General features: G+C 51.9%; 1 protein-coding gene across 1 annotated transcript in view; it reads right to left on the bottom strand.

Annotated features, from left to right (window-relative positions):
• VWF (von Willebrand factor) overlaps positions 1-16,634 on the bottom strand; it is a 197,720-nt gene that overhangs the window by 91,023 nt on the left and 90,063 nt on the right. Inside the window, exons 12-15 of the mRNA XM_061205857.1 lie at positions 7,287-7,503; positions 5,823-5,945; positions 4,845-4,956; positions 3,966-4,012 (exon numbers count right to left, since the gene is read on the bottom strand). Of these exons, the coding sequence (XP_061061840.1) occupies positions 3,966-4,012; positions 4,845-4,956; positions 5,823-5,945; positions 7,287-7,503 (499 nt within the window). The remainder of the gene's footprint in view (positions 1-3,965; positions 4,013-4,844; positions 4,957-5,822; positions 5,946-7,286; positions 7,504-16,634) is intronic.

The following is a 16,634-nucleotide window of genomic DNA, read 5'->3' as shown; positions in this document are numbered from 1 at the left end:
GCACACGTGGCAAGTGCCGAGCAGCACAGGTACATCCAGGTCTGGACATGGAGAAAGCAGAGGAAAAGGCGATGCATGGCCTGGCCTGAAGGAGGTCTGGTGAGACTCCAGGAACCCCAACGTGGGCCGAGACAGCCACAGGAGACTTGCCATGAACTCGGGGAGTCAGATCCCCCAGGTGAGCCCAGGTACCTAGAAAAGCATACTCTTACTGGAGGGGCACCATCCTGGTTTACTCATCACTTTCCTCCTTAGCCAGGGAGGAAGTTTATCTTCCTTCCCAGAGGTTTCAGAACAGCCAGCTTGAATCCCAAGGCTGAATGACAGGGATGGCTTAGAAGGCATCATAAATTATCCCGAATCAAATGAGCAATGTGTTGCACCAAGGTCCTCCCTCCTGCTCCAGACCAGGCAGGCGCATGGGCCTCCATGCCACCAAGCCCAGGGAAGGCTCAGGCTCTGTCTTGCCTCCTGCCTCACCTGTCCCAGCCACACCCTGCTTTGCACCACCCCTCCCCACCCTGGGCTCCTTCGTGTCTCCATCCTGCTCTGACCCTGCTTAATGAAACAGCTGTGGCTGTGACGATGAAAACAGCTAATGTTTACCAAGTACTTGCTGTGTGTCAAGGAACCACAGCTCTCATGGGATGAAGCTGCTGTTATCATCTTATTTGACAGATGAGGAAACTGAGGCTGCAAGTGGTTAAGCAGTTTGCCAAAAGTCACCCAGCTAGTAAGCGGTGGAACTGGAACTCCTACCAGGCTGAGTCCACAGCCCACGCTCCCACCCCCAGGACCACGCTACCTTTCCACGTTCATAGGACTTGGGCCACAAATAAACTTCCCAGCTCCAGAAGAGTATCTTCCACACTCTTCTGTCAGGAGTTTGAAATTCTGTCACCAGAGCTTTATTTGTTTGAGGAATAGTCCCTATTAACAGGCATGCTCCTTCCTCATTGATCCTAACCATTTATGATTCAGTGGAAACTAAATTAGCAGAGCCCCAGGCACCTGGGGCTGCCCTAATCCTAACCAGAACAGAGGTGTGCCAAGAGCAGTGAAGGCCTAAGGAGCATGTAACAGAAGCTCCAGCCCTCTCCATGCAGACTGATGCTCTCCTCAGCGATTTTTTTCTCCCTCCCACTCCCAAACACGAGGTTCTCTGTGCTAGGTAGACTTTAAGGTCCCCCCCCTCCATGGTCCCCACCTCCTGTATTCACATCTTGTGTGATGTCCTAACCTTGAATGCAGGCTGGACATGTGGTCTTGTTTCTAGCAAATATAATACAGCAAAAATGAAAGATGTCACTTTGGAGAGCAGGTTTTTAAAAGACTGTGGCTTCTGTCTTGGCTGCTCTGCCTCATTCTCTCTGAGGTCACTCACCCTAGAGGAAGCCAGCTGTCATGTCATAGGCAGCCCCAAGGGGAGATCCACAAGGTGAGGGACCAAGGCCTGGCCACCATCACATGAGTGAGCTTCAGAGTGATTCCCTTCACTACAGAGGAACCTTCAGATGAGACCACAGCCCCAGTCAACAACTTGACTGCAATTTCATGAGAAATCTTGAGCCAGAGGGACCCAGCTAAGCCACACGCAGATTCCAGACGTACAGAAACTCTGAGATAATAAATGTTTGTTGCTTGTTAAGTTTGGGGGCCATTTGTTATACAGTAATAGACAACTAGTACACTCTCTTCTTACTGCAGGGAATCAAAACCCAGATCTCTATTTCTAAGAATCACAATGTCAGCTCCTCCAGGGACTGCAGAGAAGCCCCAGCCTGCTCTTTGCTTTACTAGCAGAGCCAGACATATCCCCTTCCAGAACCTTCCCATCAGAAGCTCTGCCAGCAATCTTCACCCTGGGAGATAAGACAGCCCCCCTGCCAGCTGACTCTCGGCAGGTGCAGAAATATGCTGTGTGCTACAGGTAGAAATGGACAGGGAGGCAAGGACCAACTAAGCTCCAGATCTAGAAAAAGAGGGTCAGGGCTTTGAACGTGCAGAGCAAGAGCTTATTGGTTGTGTTGGCACAATATCAAACCACTCAGTAGACCTCAGAGTTGGAACTAGCTCTTTTCCCATCAAGGCATCAAGAAAATTTCGTGCATCCTCAGCAAAGTTACCATCCAAATTTTGAATTGAAGACCAGGGGATTACATTGTCTACTCCAGACTAAGCATTCCATCATGTACACAGTGGGTTTTTAAATAATTGTTGGATGGATGGATGGATGGATGGATGGATGGATAGATGGATGGGTAGGTGGATGGATGGATGGATGGATGGATGGATGGATGGATGGGTAGATGGTTGGACAGGTGATTGGATGGATGGATGGATGGATGTATGGTTGGATGGATAGATGGAAGGAAGACCCTCCCTATAGAAAGTTGTTATTAAGAATTCCTAATCTAGTAGTCAATCTGACAAAACACAATAAGCTAAATTCCTAATTCCACCCACTGTACCTCATAGATCTTATACAATAAATGCTTATTATTTAGATATTAAGTTTTTTCACAGGTCCATTACAGGGACCTCATGGCTTTCAAAGGACTCTTTAGGTCTTTCACAGGGTATGATTATGTTAAATTGGAGCACTGATACCACTTGCAAGAGCATCTTTTGTTCTTTGTGCTTCCTTCAAGAATTGCACAGAAGATAAACGGCTGGTTGGCCATCCCTGGGCCAGACTAATTGACTTAGTCCTGGGGCCCACTTTCCATCTAGTTTCCATCTAGTTCCAGAATTTTCCCAGTATAGTGGGCACTGGATAAGTCCTAAGTAAGTGACTCTAAAGCCACAGACCCCAAACATGATCCCAGGTATGTAAGCTCAACCCCCTGCCAGCCCACCAAAGCCAATGTGGTCTCTTGGGGCCAACGGGAGGGGAGCCTATCATTTGGCTATTTGCCTTGCAGTCTTTTACTGCATTCTACAAACATGGGGATCCCCAAAGTGGTATCCAGCATTTGAATGAGGCTGAGATGGTCTTTAACTAAGAATGGGGCCTCTCCAGGGCTCATGAACGATGGCAAAGATCCTCCTGCAAATGGATGGATCAAGCACTAGGAAGGAGAGTAAAGGGAAGGGCAAAATAGAAGTCAGGTGGTTGTGAGTTTGAATCTTGTCTCTGTCACATAGCAGCTGTGTGACTTTGGGTGAGTTACTTAACCTCTCTGGATCTGTTTCCTCTTTTGTAAAATGAGAATAAATTGCACCTTCTTCATAGGTTGTGGTGATGATGTAATACGTGTAAAGTACTGAACACCATGCCTAACACATAGCAAACATCACATGACTGACCAAAAGGGGAGAAGCATCAGGAGAAGAGCCAGGGTCATCAGGAAGGTGAGGCAGAGGGAGCTTTGAACGGGCAAAATTTGCAGTAGATAGAATAGAGTTGGGGCTAAACAGAGGAGAAAGTAAAGGGCAGAAATTATAAGGAAACTTTTCCTAAATAGATTTTCCAGGGCGGGGACAGGGTAGGAGGGATCATTGAGTGACCTGGTTTTCCTAGCTCTTGGATCCTGCCAAGATCTTTGGATCAGGCATTCCAGAAAATTCCAGAAATTTCTCACTTTTAGCTTAAAGAATTACCAGGCCCTTCTTCCTCTTAATTTTCCAAGGAATTTGCTTCATCTTTGTTTAGTCACCTGTGACCTTGCAGTTTTCACAGCACATTCAACCGTAATCCTTTGAGCAAACAGGTGAAGGGAAAAGGACAATGAAAGAGTTCCCAGGTGCAGTCTCCCCTTTCGGCTGCTGGGGGACCTCCCTCTGCTGGCCCAGGAGGAGAGGGTTAGCACAGCTGGTTCTGCGCTGGAGCTGTGGTCGGGGGTTGCATCCAGCCTGTGCAGAGACCACCTTTCCCTGCCTGGCCAGGGGGTCCTCCCAGTCTAGGAAGGGAGGCTGTCCCTCTCCACTGGGAGGAGGGCAGAGGGGAGGGGAAGCTCGCCTACCTGGACACTCCTCGTTGCTGCAGACCCACTGGCTGTTTCGGCAAATGCTGTTGGGGAGAGAAGCACGGGTTACGGGTGGGTCTGCAAACGCAGGCATCCCTGAATGGATTTAGAGAGTGCACTGCCCATCCCACAGCCCCAGGGGAGAGGTCTGAGAGAAGAAAGGCGCTCACGCCTGAGGGGGCTTCCTGAGGCTGAAGGTATACAGGAAGGGGCTTTGGCCACAGAGGAATCATGGAGACAATGCCAAGGTGAAGAAACCCCAACAGACAGAAGAAGAGGGAAACCTAGGGGGTCTACCCAGGCACTAAGCAGTCAAATTCCAAACACACACACACACACACACACACACACGCACACATACATACACACACACAGCTGGTACAAGACCGGAGGAAGGGCGGGATGCTGACAGGGGCAACACCCTGGCCCATGCTGGGCAGCCCTTGAGACTCCTGGAAGACTGCCCAGTAGGGAAAGGTAGCCAGCGAAGAGGTCTGGAGGCGTTCTCCTCTCCCCGTTTGCAGGGGACAGACAAACCCAGCCCAGGGAACACCAGAGGGACTTCTGGAGGAAACGGCTCAAGCAAAGCAGGGGCAACAGGGAGAGAGAGTCACTTATTAAAGCATGGCTGGGGGGAAAGCTAGAGATGTTGCCTGCATGCGAAGGGGCCTTCCCCCCCCCAACCCCCCTCCTCCAGGCCGATCTGTATATAATCCTTGCTCCCCATCATCAACCTCCACACCCTTCCCCAAACCACCCCCAGCCCAGGCCAGGTCCTGTTCTACCTGCCGGTGCCCTTACTGCCCCTGCTGGCCCAGCTGCCCCTCCCACAGACCCAGGCAGCTCCCCCAGACCACACTGCTCGGCCCCAATTACCAGGTGTTGCAGTCTCTCAAGAGAGAGGCGCCCGGAGGGTACCGCTTCCCAGAATGTACGCAGGAACACTCGGCACTTTCCACACAGCGGCCTTCATCAAGGAGCTGTCCCTCTGGGTCAAGGGGAATAAGGCAAAAAGACTCAACCTTGTCATCATCATTACTCATCTCACAACCACAGAAGCCCCGGGGGTGATCATCAGCTCAGGGCTTCTTGCGATGCTGATCTTTCACGGTTTGCAATGAGAAGAGAGGAGGGCTATTTATCTCCACTCTAGTGACGAAGAAATGGGGGAAACAGGTTTGTTCAAAGGCCTTCCAGTAGGGACGCCGTGAGTCTAGTCTGAACGCTTCTTCCAGGAAGCTCAAAGAACTTGTGCTATGTTTATCTTTCACAGCAATGCACTGGGAGAGAGGGGGAAGATTATTAATCTCCATCCTATTAGCTGAAGAAATGGAGGCAAGGGTTTTGTTCAAGTTCCTCCAGTAGAGAAGTCGTGAGTCAAAACACACAAGACTCACTCTCAGTACTTAACCAGAGCTTTTCACCAAAGCTCACAAGGTCTGTCCTGAGAAAGACTTCCTGATGCAAAGTTCTTTTTCAGCTGAGCTCACATGACAAACCTAGGAAACAGTTTAGACTATCTTTCTCCCAGACAATTCCCTGACACTTAACTGAGAAAACACTGCAGCTCAGATAGGGCCACGTGCTCCCCGAACAAAGTCACTCCTGGAGCCCAGACCATCCTTCTATTCCCCAGACACACGTGCTTTCATGGATACAGTACAACAGGAAAACATAAATTAGAAATAAATACCAGCTCGATCCTCATCACTCCGTACAAAGACTTTTAAAAAATAAATAACAGGCCTCTGATGTCGGCAATGGGGAACAAGCACAAGTGGCCTTCATCTGGCTTCCCCAAGCCAAGGGCACTGGCGAGGTCTCAGATTTGTAAATAAAGTGGGAAGTCATTACCAGGGCAGCTGCAGCCATCCACGCACTGCTGCTGACACACTTCATTGATGTGCAGACTCTGGCAGTTTCTGGGGCAGGGGGACACGCATGCCTTGTACTCCATGCCCGCGGGGCAGTCCGGTCCTGAAATGGAAAACTCAGGAGTCTGCCCGGAGCTGTTCCCGTCCAGGGCAGCATCCCACAAGCCACGTGGTGCTCAGAGCCCCCTGTGCCCCCTGTGTCTGCCCCCCTCTGTCTTCAGGGACCCAGGGGCCATCTCCACCTCAGTGGCACCGCAGGGGCCAACGTCCCCAGCTGAAAATGCAAGGCCCCCAAGGCCAAGCAAGGGGTAAATGGTGTCCTCCATCCCATCCCTCCTCTGAGGGTTCCTCTTCCTCAAGAAATAGGGCCCAATCAGATGCCCCACCAGGCACTGGGCACACAGCCTCACGGCCACACCCCGCACAAGGGATGCTCGTTTCTATCTATGTCCACTGAGGCAGGACAGCCCTGGGAGCCACATCACCTAAGCCTCCGTCCTCCCGCTGGACCCAGCCCCTCACGGACAAGGACAGGTCTCCTTTCTCTCTTCTCTTCACCTGCTGCTGACTGACGCTCAGGCTGAAGGCCCAGAAGGGCCAGAGCATCCCAGCATCCCAAACCACTTCTCCCCCAAGATACCTCAGGCATCTCCCCATCCTTCCTTCAAAGACCTAAAAAAACTGCCACTCCCCCTTCCAGAGGAGAAGGCTGCTGCTAATAACCGCCCTTCTCACACCCCACAGCAAACATGAAAAGCTCTAATTTATAAGCTGAAAAACACAAACTGAAAGGCATGTGCGCAGTGTAAGTATTTGGGCTGCTCCCCTCCAGTCTGTGCCCCCTGTGATCTGTGGGAAGCCTGGCGGGGAGAGGAGGCTGCCTGCAAGGTGACTGGAGAAGCTCCTAGTAATCAGGATAATTTGGGGGTGGCGACAATGACAATGACTAGGGACGCATGACATTAGAGGGAGAGGGGGAGGGAAGGTGAGCACCGGCCGGAAGAGAGAAGGGATTAAATGAAAGGGAGGAACTCGATAAAAGCCTGCCAGCATCCCAAGATCACCCGGGGACACTTCGGCCACCGCCCTGCTCCCGGTCAGTTCAGACTTTAACTGCTTAGATTCCCCTCGGAGCCAGGAACGCTTTTTGAGTCCAGGGGATGGATTTGCGCACAGGCAAGTGAGGAAGACGGGGCGTGAGAACAGAGGCAGGAGAAGTGACATGGGGGGTTTTAGGGGGACCTTTCAAGCCTCCTCGAAGCCGTTAGGGAGGGGACTCGCTCTGTGACCAGGGGACAGAGCAGGAGCCGGGCGGGAACTGGTCCCCGGGATGTGGGTCTTGGCAGGCACTGGCTGGTGGGGGTGTGACAGCCGGAGAGCTTGTGGAGTGACACCCAGACGGACACCGCTCACCCCCGCCGGTGGGGGTCCCATGCTGACTCACGGCAGGAGGTGTGGTCCGTCCAGCCATACAGCAGCATCCCCTGCTGGGCGCAGGCCCGGGCGTACTCCAGGAGCACAGGGCAGGGGCACAGCAGCCCCTGGGCACACGTGCACAGCGTCCTCTCACACAGGGCCACGAAAGGCTCGGGGTCCACCAGGGGGTGGCAGCGGGCGAACACCGAGGCGCTCTTCAGAAGCTGGCACTGCTCCCACAGGCCCTGCAGGAGGGAGAGGCCACCTCAGCGAGGGCGCCACCCACGCACCTGACCTTGGTGCTTGGAGACCCACCCTACCCGGAAGCCCAAGCGTGCTCGCTCACACCTAGTAGGTGCTTGTCAACATCTGTCAAACAAAACAGTCCAGTCAGTGGAACACTGTCGGACCCCTGCTTGGTGGGGCAGCCCGAGACCAGGGCGACCTCCTAGACTGAACCCTGGAAATGCAGAGGCCAGGGCCCTGCCCTCCACTGGCAGGCAGTGTCCTCTGAAGGGAAAGAGCAGAGGGGCACTCATGAAAGGAGCTGGACTGGAAGTTCTCGCGGAGGCCACGTGGCTCAGATTCCAGGAAGGCCAGTCAGCACCTGCTCCGCACGCCCCGGTCACCTCCCCTCCCCGACCTCGGTTCCTCCACCGGAGATGAGGAGGTGCCACAAGGAGTTTGATAAAGTAGAGCTTCCCGGGCCTCATCCACAGAGATTTAAACTCGGTGTGTCAGGGATGGAGTTGAGCAAACCTTCCCCAGGGGGTTCCTGGGACCAGACTGGACCAGTTCCCATCAGCAAAAACATGCCAGGACTCTATGATGTGTGCCAGGGCGCTGCCAGGCAAGGACCCTTCCTGGGTTTTATCACTTTGTTGCCAACCTTGACCCCATTACACAGGCAGGTTTGGAATGGTTCTCACTGACGACTCCTGGACACGTTAGCACAAACCCCTCCCTATACACCGTATTTGTGAGCATCTCTGCATTCTGTATTTTGGTCATTCATTTATTTATTTATTTATTTATTTTTGGCTGCGTTGGGTCTTCGTAACTGTGCACAGGCTTTCGCTAGTTGTGGTGAGCGGGGGCTACTCTTCGTTGCAGTGCGCGGGTTTCTCATTGCCGTGGCTTCTCTTGTTGCGGAGCACAGGCTCTAGGCGCGTGGGCTTCAGTAGTTGTGGCATGCGGGCTCAGTAGTTGTGGCACGTGGGCTCAGTAGTTGTGGCACGTGGGCTTCAGCAGTTGTGGCACGTGGGCTCAGTAGTTGTGGCTCATGGGCTCAGTAGTTGTGGCTCGAGGGCTCTAGAGCGCAGGCTCAGTAGTTGTGGCACACGGGCTTAGTTGCTCCATGGCATGTGGGATCTTCCCGGACCAGGGCTCGAACCCATGTCCCCTGCATTGGCAAGCGGATTCTCAACCACTGCACCACCGGGGAAGCCCTGAGCTTTCAGTAATTTAAATGCACATCTTTTTCATGATGTAATATCTCTGAAATTGGGTGCATCTTACAATCGATATTACACTTTGTCTCAGATTTAACACAACACAGTATTGTTGCTATTAGTGATCCCCACTGGGCGCATAATTCCTTTCATGCACAGACATGCTCTCCAAATGAATGGAAACCAGCTGTTTGTGAAAGGACTTCAGCTAAAATGAAAGGAGTACAAGAGCATCTGAAGGAAGGGCTGAGCCCTGGAGGGTAAATCCGAGCAAATCGGCGTTCGTAAAGGGGACAGTAAAAAAAGGAAAGAAGTGACCAGTTTTGAGAAGAGGGAAATCCAATCTGCTCAAACTGTACAAGGGATGGTCAGAGCAAAGCTGTGTAAATCAAGAGCCAGGAGCCAGGCCTGTGGCCTCTGGAGGAATAGAAATCTGACCCAGTGCTGCTCAACACCCAGGAGACCCACCTGGGGAAGCACCAGGGCCATGCTGCGGTCCTAGGGAAACCTGTGTCCTACCCCTACCCAGCCTACACAGTCTGCCATCAGAACCAGGCCCCTGATCGCTGCAGGCCCTGGGGTGGACCCGGGGAGCTCCAGGGCCAGCTGGCCCAAGCAGTTGGGCATAGCTGTTTCCCTCTGCACCTCAGAAAAGCAGCAGCCGCGTGGACTGCTGAATTGCAAAGCTGCTGCAGCAGGCAGATTTGTGGGCAGGACCATTAGCAGTTCTGCATGTTGGGAGCCGTGGCTGAGAGCAGCTCTCCCTCCCTCCACGACCCCACCCTTCTGAGCTACCTCCCTGCGTGGCCGAGAAAGAGCAGAGGCTAAAGCCCAGCTCTGCCACTGCCTAGCGGCGGGGATGGAGGCAAGCCTCGTCCCTCATTGGAGAAGGGCGTCCTGGAGTAAGACGGGAATACCAACTACAGACACTGCCTCACAGGTGGACACATGGAGCCTGGCGCCTAGCAAGCAGCCGATGAACAAAGACGGCTGGGTCCCGTGTCACAGAGGCCTCGGGTGATGACAAGCATCCTTCCATTTGCCACCTGAGCGCTTCACACGGGGGAAACTGAGGTTTCTGAATACAATGCCAGGGAGGGTCCTGCCCTGGACCTGTTGGGACTTCACAGCCCTGGGCCCAGCTTCTGCCTCTTCCACGTGCTGGCTGTGTGACCCTGGCTGTTTACTCAACCCCGCCTTCTCTGTGGATGGGACAATAATAACAGTGCCTATCTGAAAAGACTAAAATGAAGACCGAATGGAATAATGCACGTAAAAGGTTAGCCTTTTACCATTTAAGAAATGGTGACCCCGTATCATCATTGCCATCGTCATCGATATCCTGGCCACCAGAGAGAGTCCTTCCACTGTCCTTCCTGCCCTTAGGTTTAGCTTCAGAATGGTGAGCAGGTCGCCAGCAGGACAGAAGGACATCTTTGTCCCTTTCCCCATCTCCATCTGCCTGGGTTGTACGGGGATGAATGGTTGCCACGGCAACACTATCAATTCACTAGTATTTGGGGGCTCCCTGGTGAACAGAGGGCTGCTCTTGTTGATCTTTTATCTGGGAGGGTCACACTCCTCCAGAACGAAGTGGGGGCTGAGGGAGGAACCCACTCTTCTTTCTAATGGGCAGGTCTAAGAATCTCCATCCTCACTGGCAAGTGAGACTCAGGGAAGGAGGCTGAGGCCTGTGTCTGGTTCTTTCCATTCTGTCGCACTGCCTGGCCCATCAGAAATGCCACTCAGAAAGTGAGGTCACTGGACTCTTACAGGGCAGTGGAGGGCACCCCCAGGAGGGCCAGGGCCTTGGCTCTTGCCCACCTCTTGCCCCCCATACAATTTGGAACCAGAAAAAGAGCTCCCAAAGGCAACGCCATGGGGTTTTTCTAGTGATTGCTGCCACCGCCTGGGCTGTAGGACAGTGGCTTAGAGCCGTCCCTGCACCACAGGACCAGCTCTCGCAGGCACAGGGACCAGGCACCTCGGTGGACACAGAACCAGGAGTCCAGGCACCCCCTCCCCCTTTGAGAGCCGGGGGGTGCAGAGCCCAGCGTGGCCCGTCTCTAGCTGGCCCACCTTTGTCTTTTCCCTGCTCAGAGGAAAAGTGGGAACAGTACTCCAGCACATTTCCCGGGGTCCCTGGAGGTATTAAATGGTTTACAGAAAGCCTTAGCAAGAAGGCTGTTTTCTAGGAAAAGTCTGTCTTTCCATCCTTCCTCTGGTCAGTCCCGGCCTGAGCTTGGTCACTAGGGTGACCACAGTTTGAAGGTCAGGGAGGACTTCCAGACGTCTACCAGCCCCTGCAGCCCATCCGGCCTCACCCCGCAGTGGCAGAGGGTGACACACCTAGCCTGCCCTCTCTGCCTCCCAGAGATCTCTTCCCTGATCCACCACAGGCAGCCCTGCCAGGCCAGGTCCCGAGACAGGACATCTCCGTGGACCCAAGTCCAAGATGGAGCTATGACGTCCTTTCAGAGCCAGTGAAGAGACACGGACCAGTAGGAGGTGAGCAAACCTCTGCTCAGCAAGCACCGGCCGTGTGGTCAACAGAAAAGGTTAAGTCTGACTAAGTCCCACCCCATCTTGGAGGGGAAAGTTCCGGCACGTGAGGGAGGCAGGGAGGCCTGGCCTTCCATGGTCTGAGCCCAGCCTCCCGCCCTGGCTCATCCCTCCCCCTCCCCATGTCCCACATTACTGATGGTTTCCTGAACGCACCCCAATGTCTCGTTCAATTTCTTGCACACCTACTATGTCCAGGCATTGTGCCAGGCAAGGCCCACAACAGAAAGCAAGCAGACTTGGTCCCGGAGTCAGATGCTCCCACAGGCCTCTGGGTGCATCTACTCTTGCCTGATTTCTGGGGCCGTCTTACCCATTTCCCCGCAGGCTTTTCAAAGACAGGAGCTGTATCCCCAAGACGCACAGACCAGGCAATAAGAAAGTGCTGGATCAACAGTCATGAACACAACAATGAGAAAGTCATACCCTCCTGTTCTCAGGGAGCTTTTGATCTACCTGCACCAGGTGTTTCCATAGGGAAGGTTTACATAACAGCCAGAAGACGTGGTCTTAATTTAAGGCTGTCTTCCCAGTGGTGCGGCCAATCGCAGCAGGAAGGAACCTGCAGCCGGGGTACCAGGGAAAGATGCACAGTCTGCACCAGGCTCCGGACGCTACACAGGATTTGGTTTCAGGGCAGAAGGGAGGCCACACCAGGCAAGGCTGATAGCCAGGTTCAGGCAGGAGGAGAAACAGAGTAATTACGGTTGAGCCAAACCCGGTGTTGCCAACAGACCCCTCAGGAAAGAAAGGCACAGCTGCCCCTGGGACACTGTTCTAAGAGGTCAGTGGCCTCAGCTTCTCTTAGCAGCTAGTTCTGGCCCCTGTCATATCCCCAACCTTACGGACTCTCCTTGAATCAGTTTCTATTTTCTCCTAAGCTCGTGCCTCCAGACCCTCTGTTTGTTATTCCCCGAGTAAAGCACTCGAAGGTGCCTTTCTCTGATTCATCCCAGGCCACTCCATCCACTGCAGGGTTTGGTGAGCAGGCCTGGGTTCCCATGCCTGGATCCCAAGCCATCCATGATGTAGGCGTGTCTCCTGCGCCCTGTCGTCTGTGGGAGTAGGGCACAGTCATGCACGGCAGCGTTGGGTGGGCCAGACGGACACAGGCTGCTGGGTAGCTGGGTGGCTTCCTCTGGCTTCTCACCACCCACCCAGGACCACTGACCTATAGAACCCCCGGCCGGACGGTCCTCCACAGAGTCTCCACCCATCTCCCGCCTTTAAGGACAGGCAGACCAAACCCCTCCTCCCCTCCACGGTGGTCTGCACTCTCCATAAACCAACAAATAAAACTGTTTCAGAGACCACCACGTCATCCACTCCCACTCACGGGCCCTTCAGAGGCCTGAAGACCCCTTCAAAGAACACAAGCCTCAGAGAAAGGCTGCATACAGCCTTCCAGATTTGGAAACTGAGGCAAGGAGAGAGTAAAGAATTCAGTAGGTCCTCAGTTCTCCAAGTGTGGTCCAGGGACCCCGTACAGACTCCCAAGATTCTTTCAGGAATCCACAAGGTCAAAACTATTTTCATAATCACACTAAGATGTTATCTGACCTTCATGCTCTCATTCTTTCTCAAATGCACAGTGGAATTTTCCAGAGGCTACATGATGTGTGGTATCACAACAGGCCGACTGCAGACACGGATGAGAGAATCCAGCTGATTTCTCTCAAGCCAGACAGTAATGAGATTTGCAAAACTGTGAAACAATGCCATTCTTCTCCCCAAACTTTTTGTTTGGTTTGGAATTTATAGCTATTTTTATTCAAATGATGGTATTCATGTTAAATATAATGTTTCTTATTTTTAAGTGAATTAATATGTTTTAAATTTTCCGTTTTAATATCTAATATGGCAAATATCAACAGATATAAGCCAGATAAACAGACTCATTGAGGTCCTCAATCATTTTTAAGAGTGTAAAGGGCTCTCAGCCGATTTAGTTTGCCAGTGGCTGTACTGGTGAAAGAGTCACCGAGCAGACTCAAACCCTGATTCCATCCAGGTCAGGCTCCTGCAGGAGACAGATGGGCCCCAGGCTGAGCCTCTGGAGTTTGTACCCTGTGGGCAGATCTCCAAGATAGCAGGAGGGAGGAGAAGCTAAGCCCTGCGCAGATAAGAGACCACATATTTCTCATCCTCGAGGTCAAGGAAACCTTCCAGACTACGCATGTGCAAAAAGGCTCCTGGGGTGGGGGTCAAAAAGGGAGGAGGTGCCACCCTGTAGTAAGTGACGTCAACCTACCCATAAGCCTCTTCGCTAGAATCCATCCTGGCTAAGAGATGCGTGCGCATACAGGGGAGGACCCTGAGATAAACCAAATACGTACTCAGAAAACCAGGCAAAGCAAGATGATTGGCCAAAGGAAACCCTGAAGAAATGTCCCATAAAAGTGATTCGGGGCTTCTCTGGTGGCGCAGTGGTTAAGAATCCGCCTGCCAATGCAGGGGACACAGGTTCAATCCCTGGTCCAGGAAGATCCCACAAGCCGCGGAGCAACTAAGCCCGTGGGCCACAACTACTAGAGCCCACGCAACTACAGCCCATGCTCCGCAACAAGAGAAACCACCGCAATGAGAAGCCCGCGCACCACAACGAAGAGTAGCCCCCGCTCTCTGCAACTAGAGAAAGACCGCAAGCAGCAATGAAGACCCAATGCAGCCAAAAATAAATAAATAAATAATTTAAAAAAAAAAAAAAAAAGTGATTCAAACTGCCACAAAGGCGGGGCTTCCCTAGTGGCGCAGTGGTTGAGAATCTGCCTGCCAATGCAGGGGACACGGGTTCGAGCCCTGGTCTGGGAAGATCCCACATGCCACGGAGCAACTAGGCCCGTGAGCCACAACTACTGAGCCAGGCCCGCGCACTGCGATGAAGAGTGGCCCCCACTCGCCACAACTAGAGAAAGCCCTCACATAGAAACGAAGACCCAACACAGCCAAAAATAAATAAATAAATAAATAAATTTAAAACTGCCACAAAGGCAAGATTTTCTCTCTGAGCCCGCCCGTGTGTCTATCCACACATACCCTTTTTCCTCCTAATAAACACTTTACTTGTTTCACTACTTTCCATCTCTATGTGGAAATTCATTTCTACACAGCTGACAGGCCAGGGTCTTGTCACTGGCCACCGGTCCCTGGTGGTCTAGTGTCTAGGCTTCGGCGCTCTCACTGCCACGGCCTGACTTCAGTCTCAGGCCAGGAACTGAAACCCTGCTTCAAGCCGCTGCAGGCCGAGGCCACCTGAGAGCACTGCCACCCAACCACAATTTACCTGGTCTTCCATGTTCCCGATGCCCCCATCCTCCCCACCTTGTTTCCTACCAATCAGATTAGAAGACAGTGTAGTCCAGTGGATAGAGTGCAGGTTTTAGAAGCACCGATCCCATCACTTACAAAACGTGTGACTTCAGGAAAATTATCTCGCCTCTCTGCACCTTTATTTCCTCACCCTTATAAGAGTGAGATTAGGCACCAGGCTCCAATTAAAATTCATAGAACACTCCATGAAAAGGAGCAGAAGACATTCTTTTCAGGTGCTGACAAAACTTGTAACAAGGTACACTATATCCTGGGCCATAAAATAAACTCAAATATCTACAAGAATTGAAATCAAACAAAGTGTGTTCTCTACCCACAGTGGAAATAAATTAGTAATCAGTAACAGAAAGACAACAAGGAAATCTCAAAACACTAAACAACAGATCTAATTCATTCAGGTATCAAAGAGATAATCTTTAGGGAAGTATGAAATACTTTGAAATGAATAACAGTGAAAATATATCAATGTCAGAGACAAGGCTAAAGCAGCCTTGAGAGGGCTATTATAGCACAAAGTGCATACATTAAAAAGAATAGCCTGCCATGCATACAGAGCCTTTTTATTGTTGAAAAGTGAGCTTCCAGGCCCCTGCCTCCAGCCCCTGCTCCAGATGAGCAACCTATGTCCCCATCACGGAGGAGAAGATTCTGGCAGCAAAGTGCAAAAACCCATGCTCATTAGGCTTCCAGATCCCTGCTGGCTGCAGCAGTGAGACCTCTCCATCCTTGACAAGCAGAGCGATGAGGTATAAGAACCAGGTCTGGAAATTGAGAGCAGCTCGAAACAGTAGTCTGAGCAGCATTACAGACATCTTTGGCATAGAGGAGACGGCCATCCATGAGAGGTTCAGCAAGGAAAAGATCCAGAAGCCAGATGACCACTCAGGCAGCACAGCCCGGACCCAGCCACCTACCCAGGACATTATCATCCCAGGAGCTGACTGAGCTCTTCACAAGGCTACGGGCCTATTGCTGGAAGATGGTACCAAAGAGAAGATTGGCTCCAGCAAGCCTCTTGAGATCCCCAGCAGCCACCACTTGCATATTCAGCAATCAACATCCCCAGCTCTGCCCCACCCATGACCGCGGTGCCCCGGTCACCCATGATGCCACCTCCTCGTGAATATTTTGGATACTACCCCTTTATCAAATGGGTATCTTGCAAATATTTTGCCTAGGCTCTGCTGTATCTTTTCTTTCTCTTAATAGAGTCTTTCAAACATTCAACATCATTATTTTCCCATGGATTATGCCATGCTTTTGATTTTGTCATCTGAACTCTCATTACAAAACCCCCAAATTAAAAAAAAAAAGAGTGAGATTATGGAAGAGATTGAAAGTTGCCCAAGATCTATTCCTCCTTTCTCTCTTAGTCAGAAAACCCTCGGTTGTCAATCTTCCCCTGGGCACATAGCCCCTGGGAATAAAGATCCCATTTCTCAGCCTCCCTTACATCTGGGAGTGGCCATAAGACTAAGCTTTGCCCCCCCCCCCCCCCCCCCCCCCCCCCGGCACATAAGCAGGAGGGTCATGTGCAACTCCCTGGAAGCAGCCTCCAAAGGAGGGGGTGCTTCTTTCTATGCTTCTCTTCCTACCGCTGGAATGTCGTCATGATGCCTGATGCATAAGCTGTCATTTTGGGCCATGAGGCTGAGGACAACAGAGAAATAAGACAGAAGGACCCTTCATCCCAACCCCATGGCATCCGTACTGGACATCCCACCCTGAACTCTTTGACAATGAGAGAGAAATACACTTCTATACTGTGTAAGCTGTTTCTACTTAGGTGCCCTGGCACAGGAGAATCTAGTCCTAACTAACACAGATAGCAATGCCTGCCTTAGACTTTGCTGCAAAATAAAACTAAATGACATTACAGAGGGAGGGCAATCGAGTGCCTGTAACTATTATCATTGGCCTATTGTCAATACTAGCTGAACAGCTCAAAAATGGCTTCTCCTCAGCTCCCTGCTAAACCATTCTGGCAGGGAGAACAAAGATGATCAGCTAATTCACTTCCAGCATCTCCCTGG

This window comes from Eubalaena glacialis, chromosome 11, assembly GCF_028564815.1.
Source record: "Eubalaena glacialis isolate mEubGla1 chromosome 11, mEubGla1.1.hap2.+ XY, whole genome shotgun sequence".
NCBI lineage: Eukaryota > Metazoa > Chordata > Mammalia > Artiodactyla > Balaenidae > Eubalaena > Eubalaena glacialis.
This window is presented reverse-complemented; position numbering and strand designations above follow the sequence as displayed.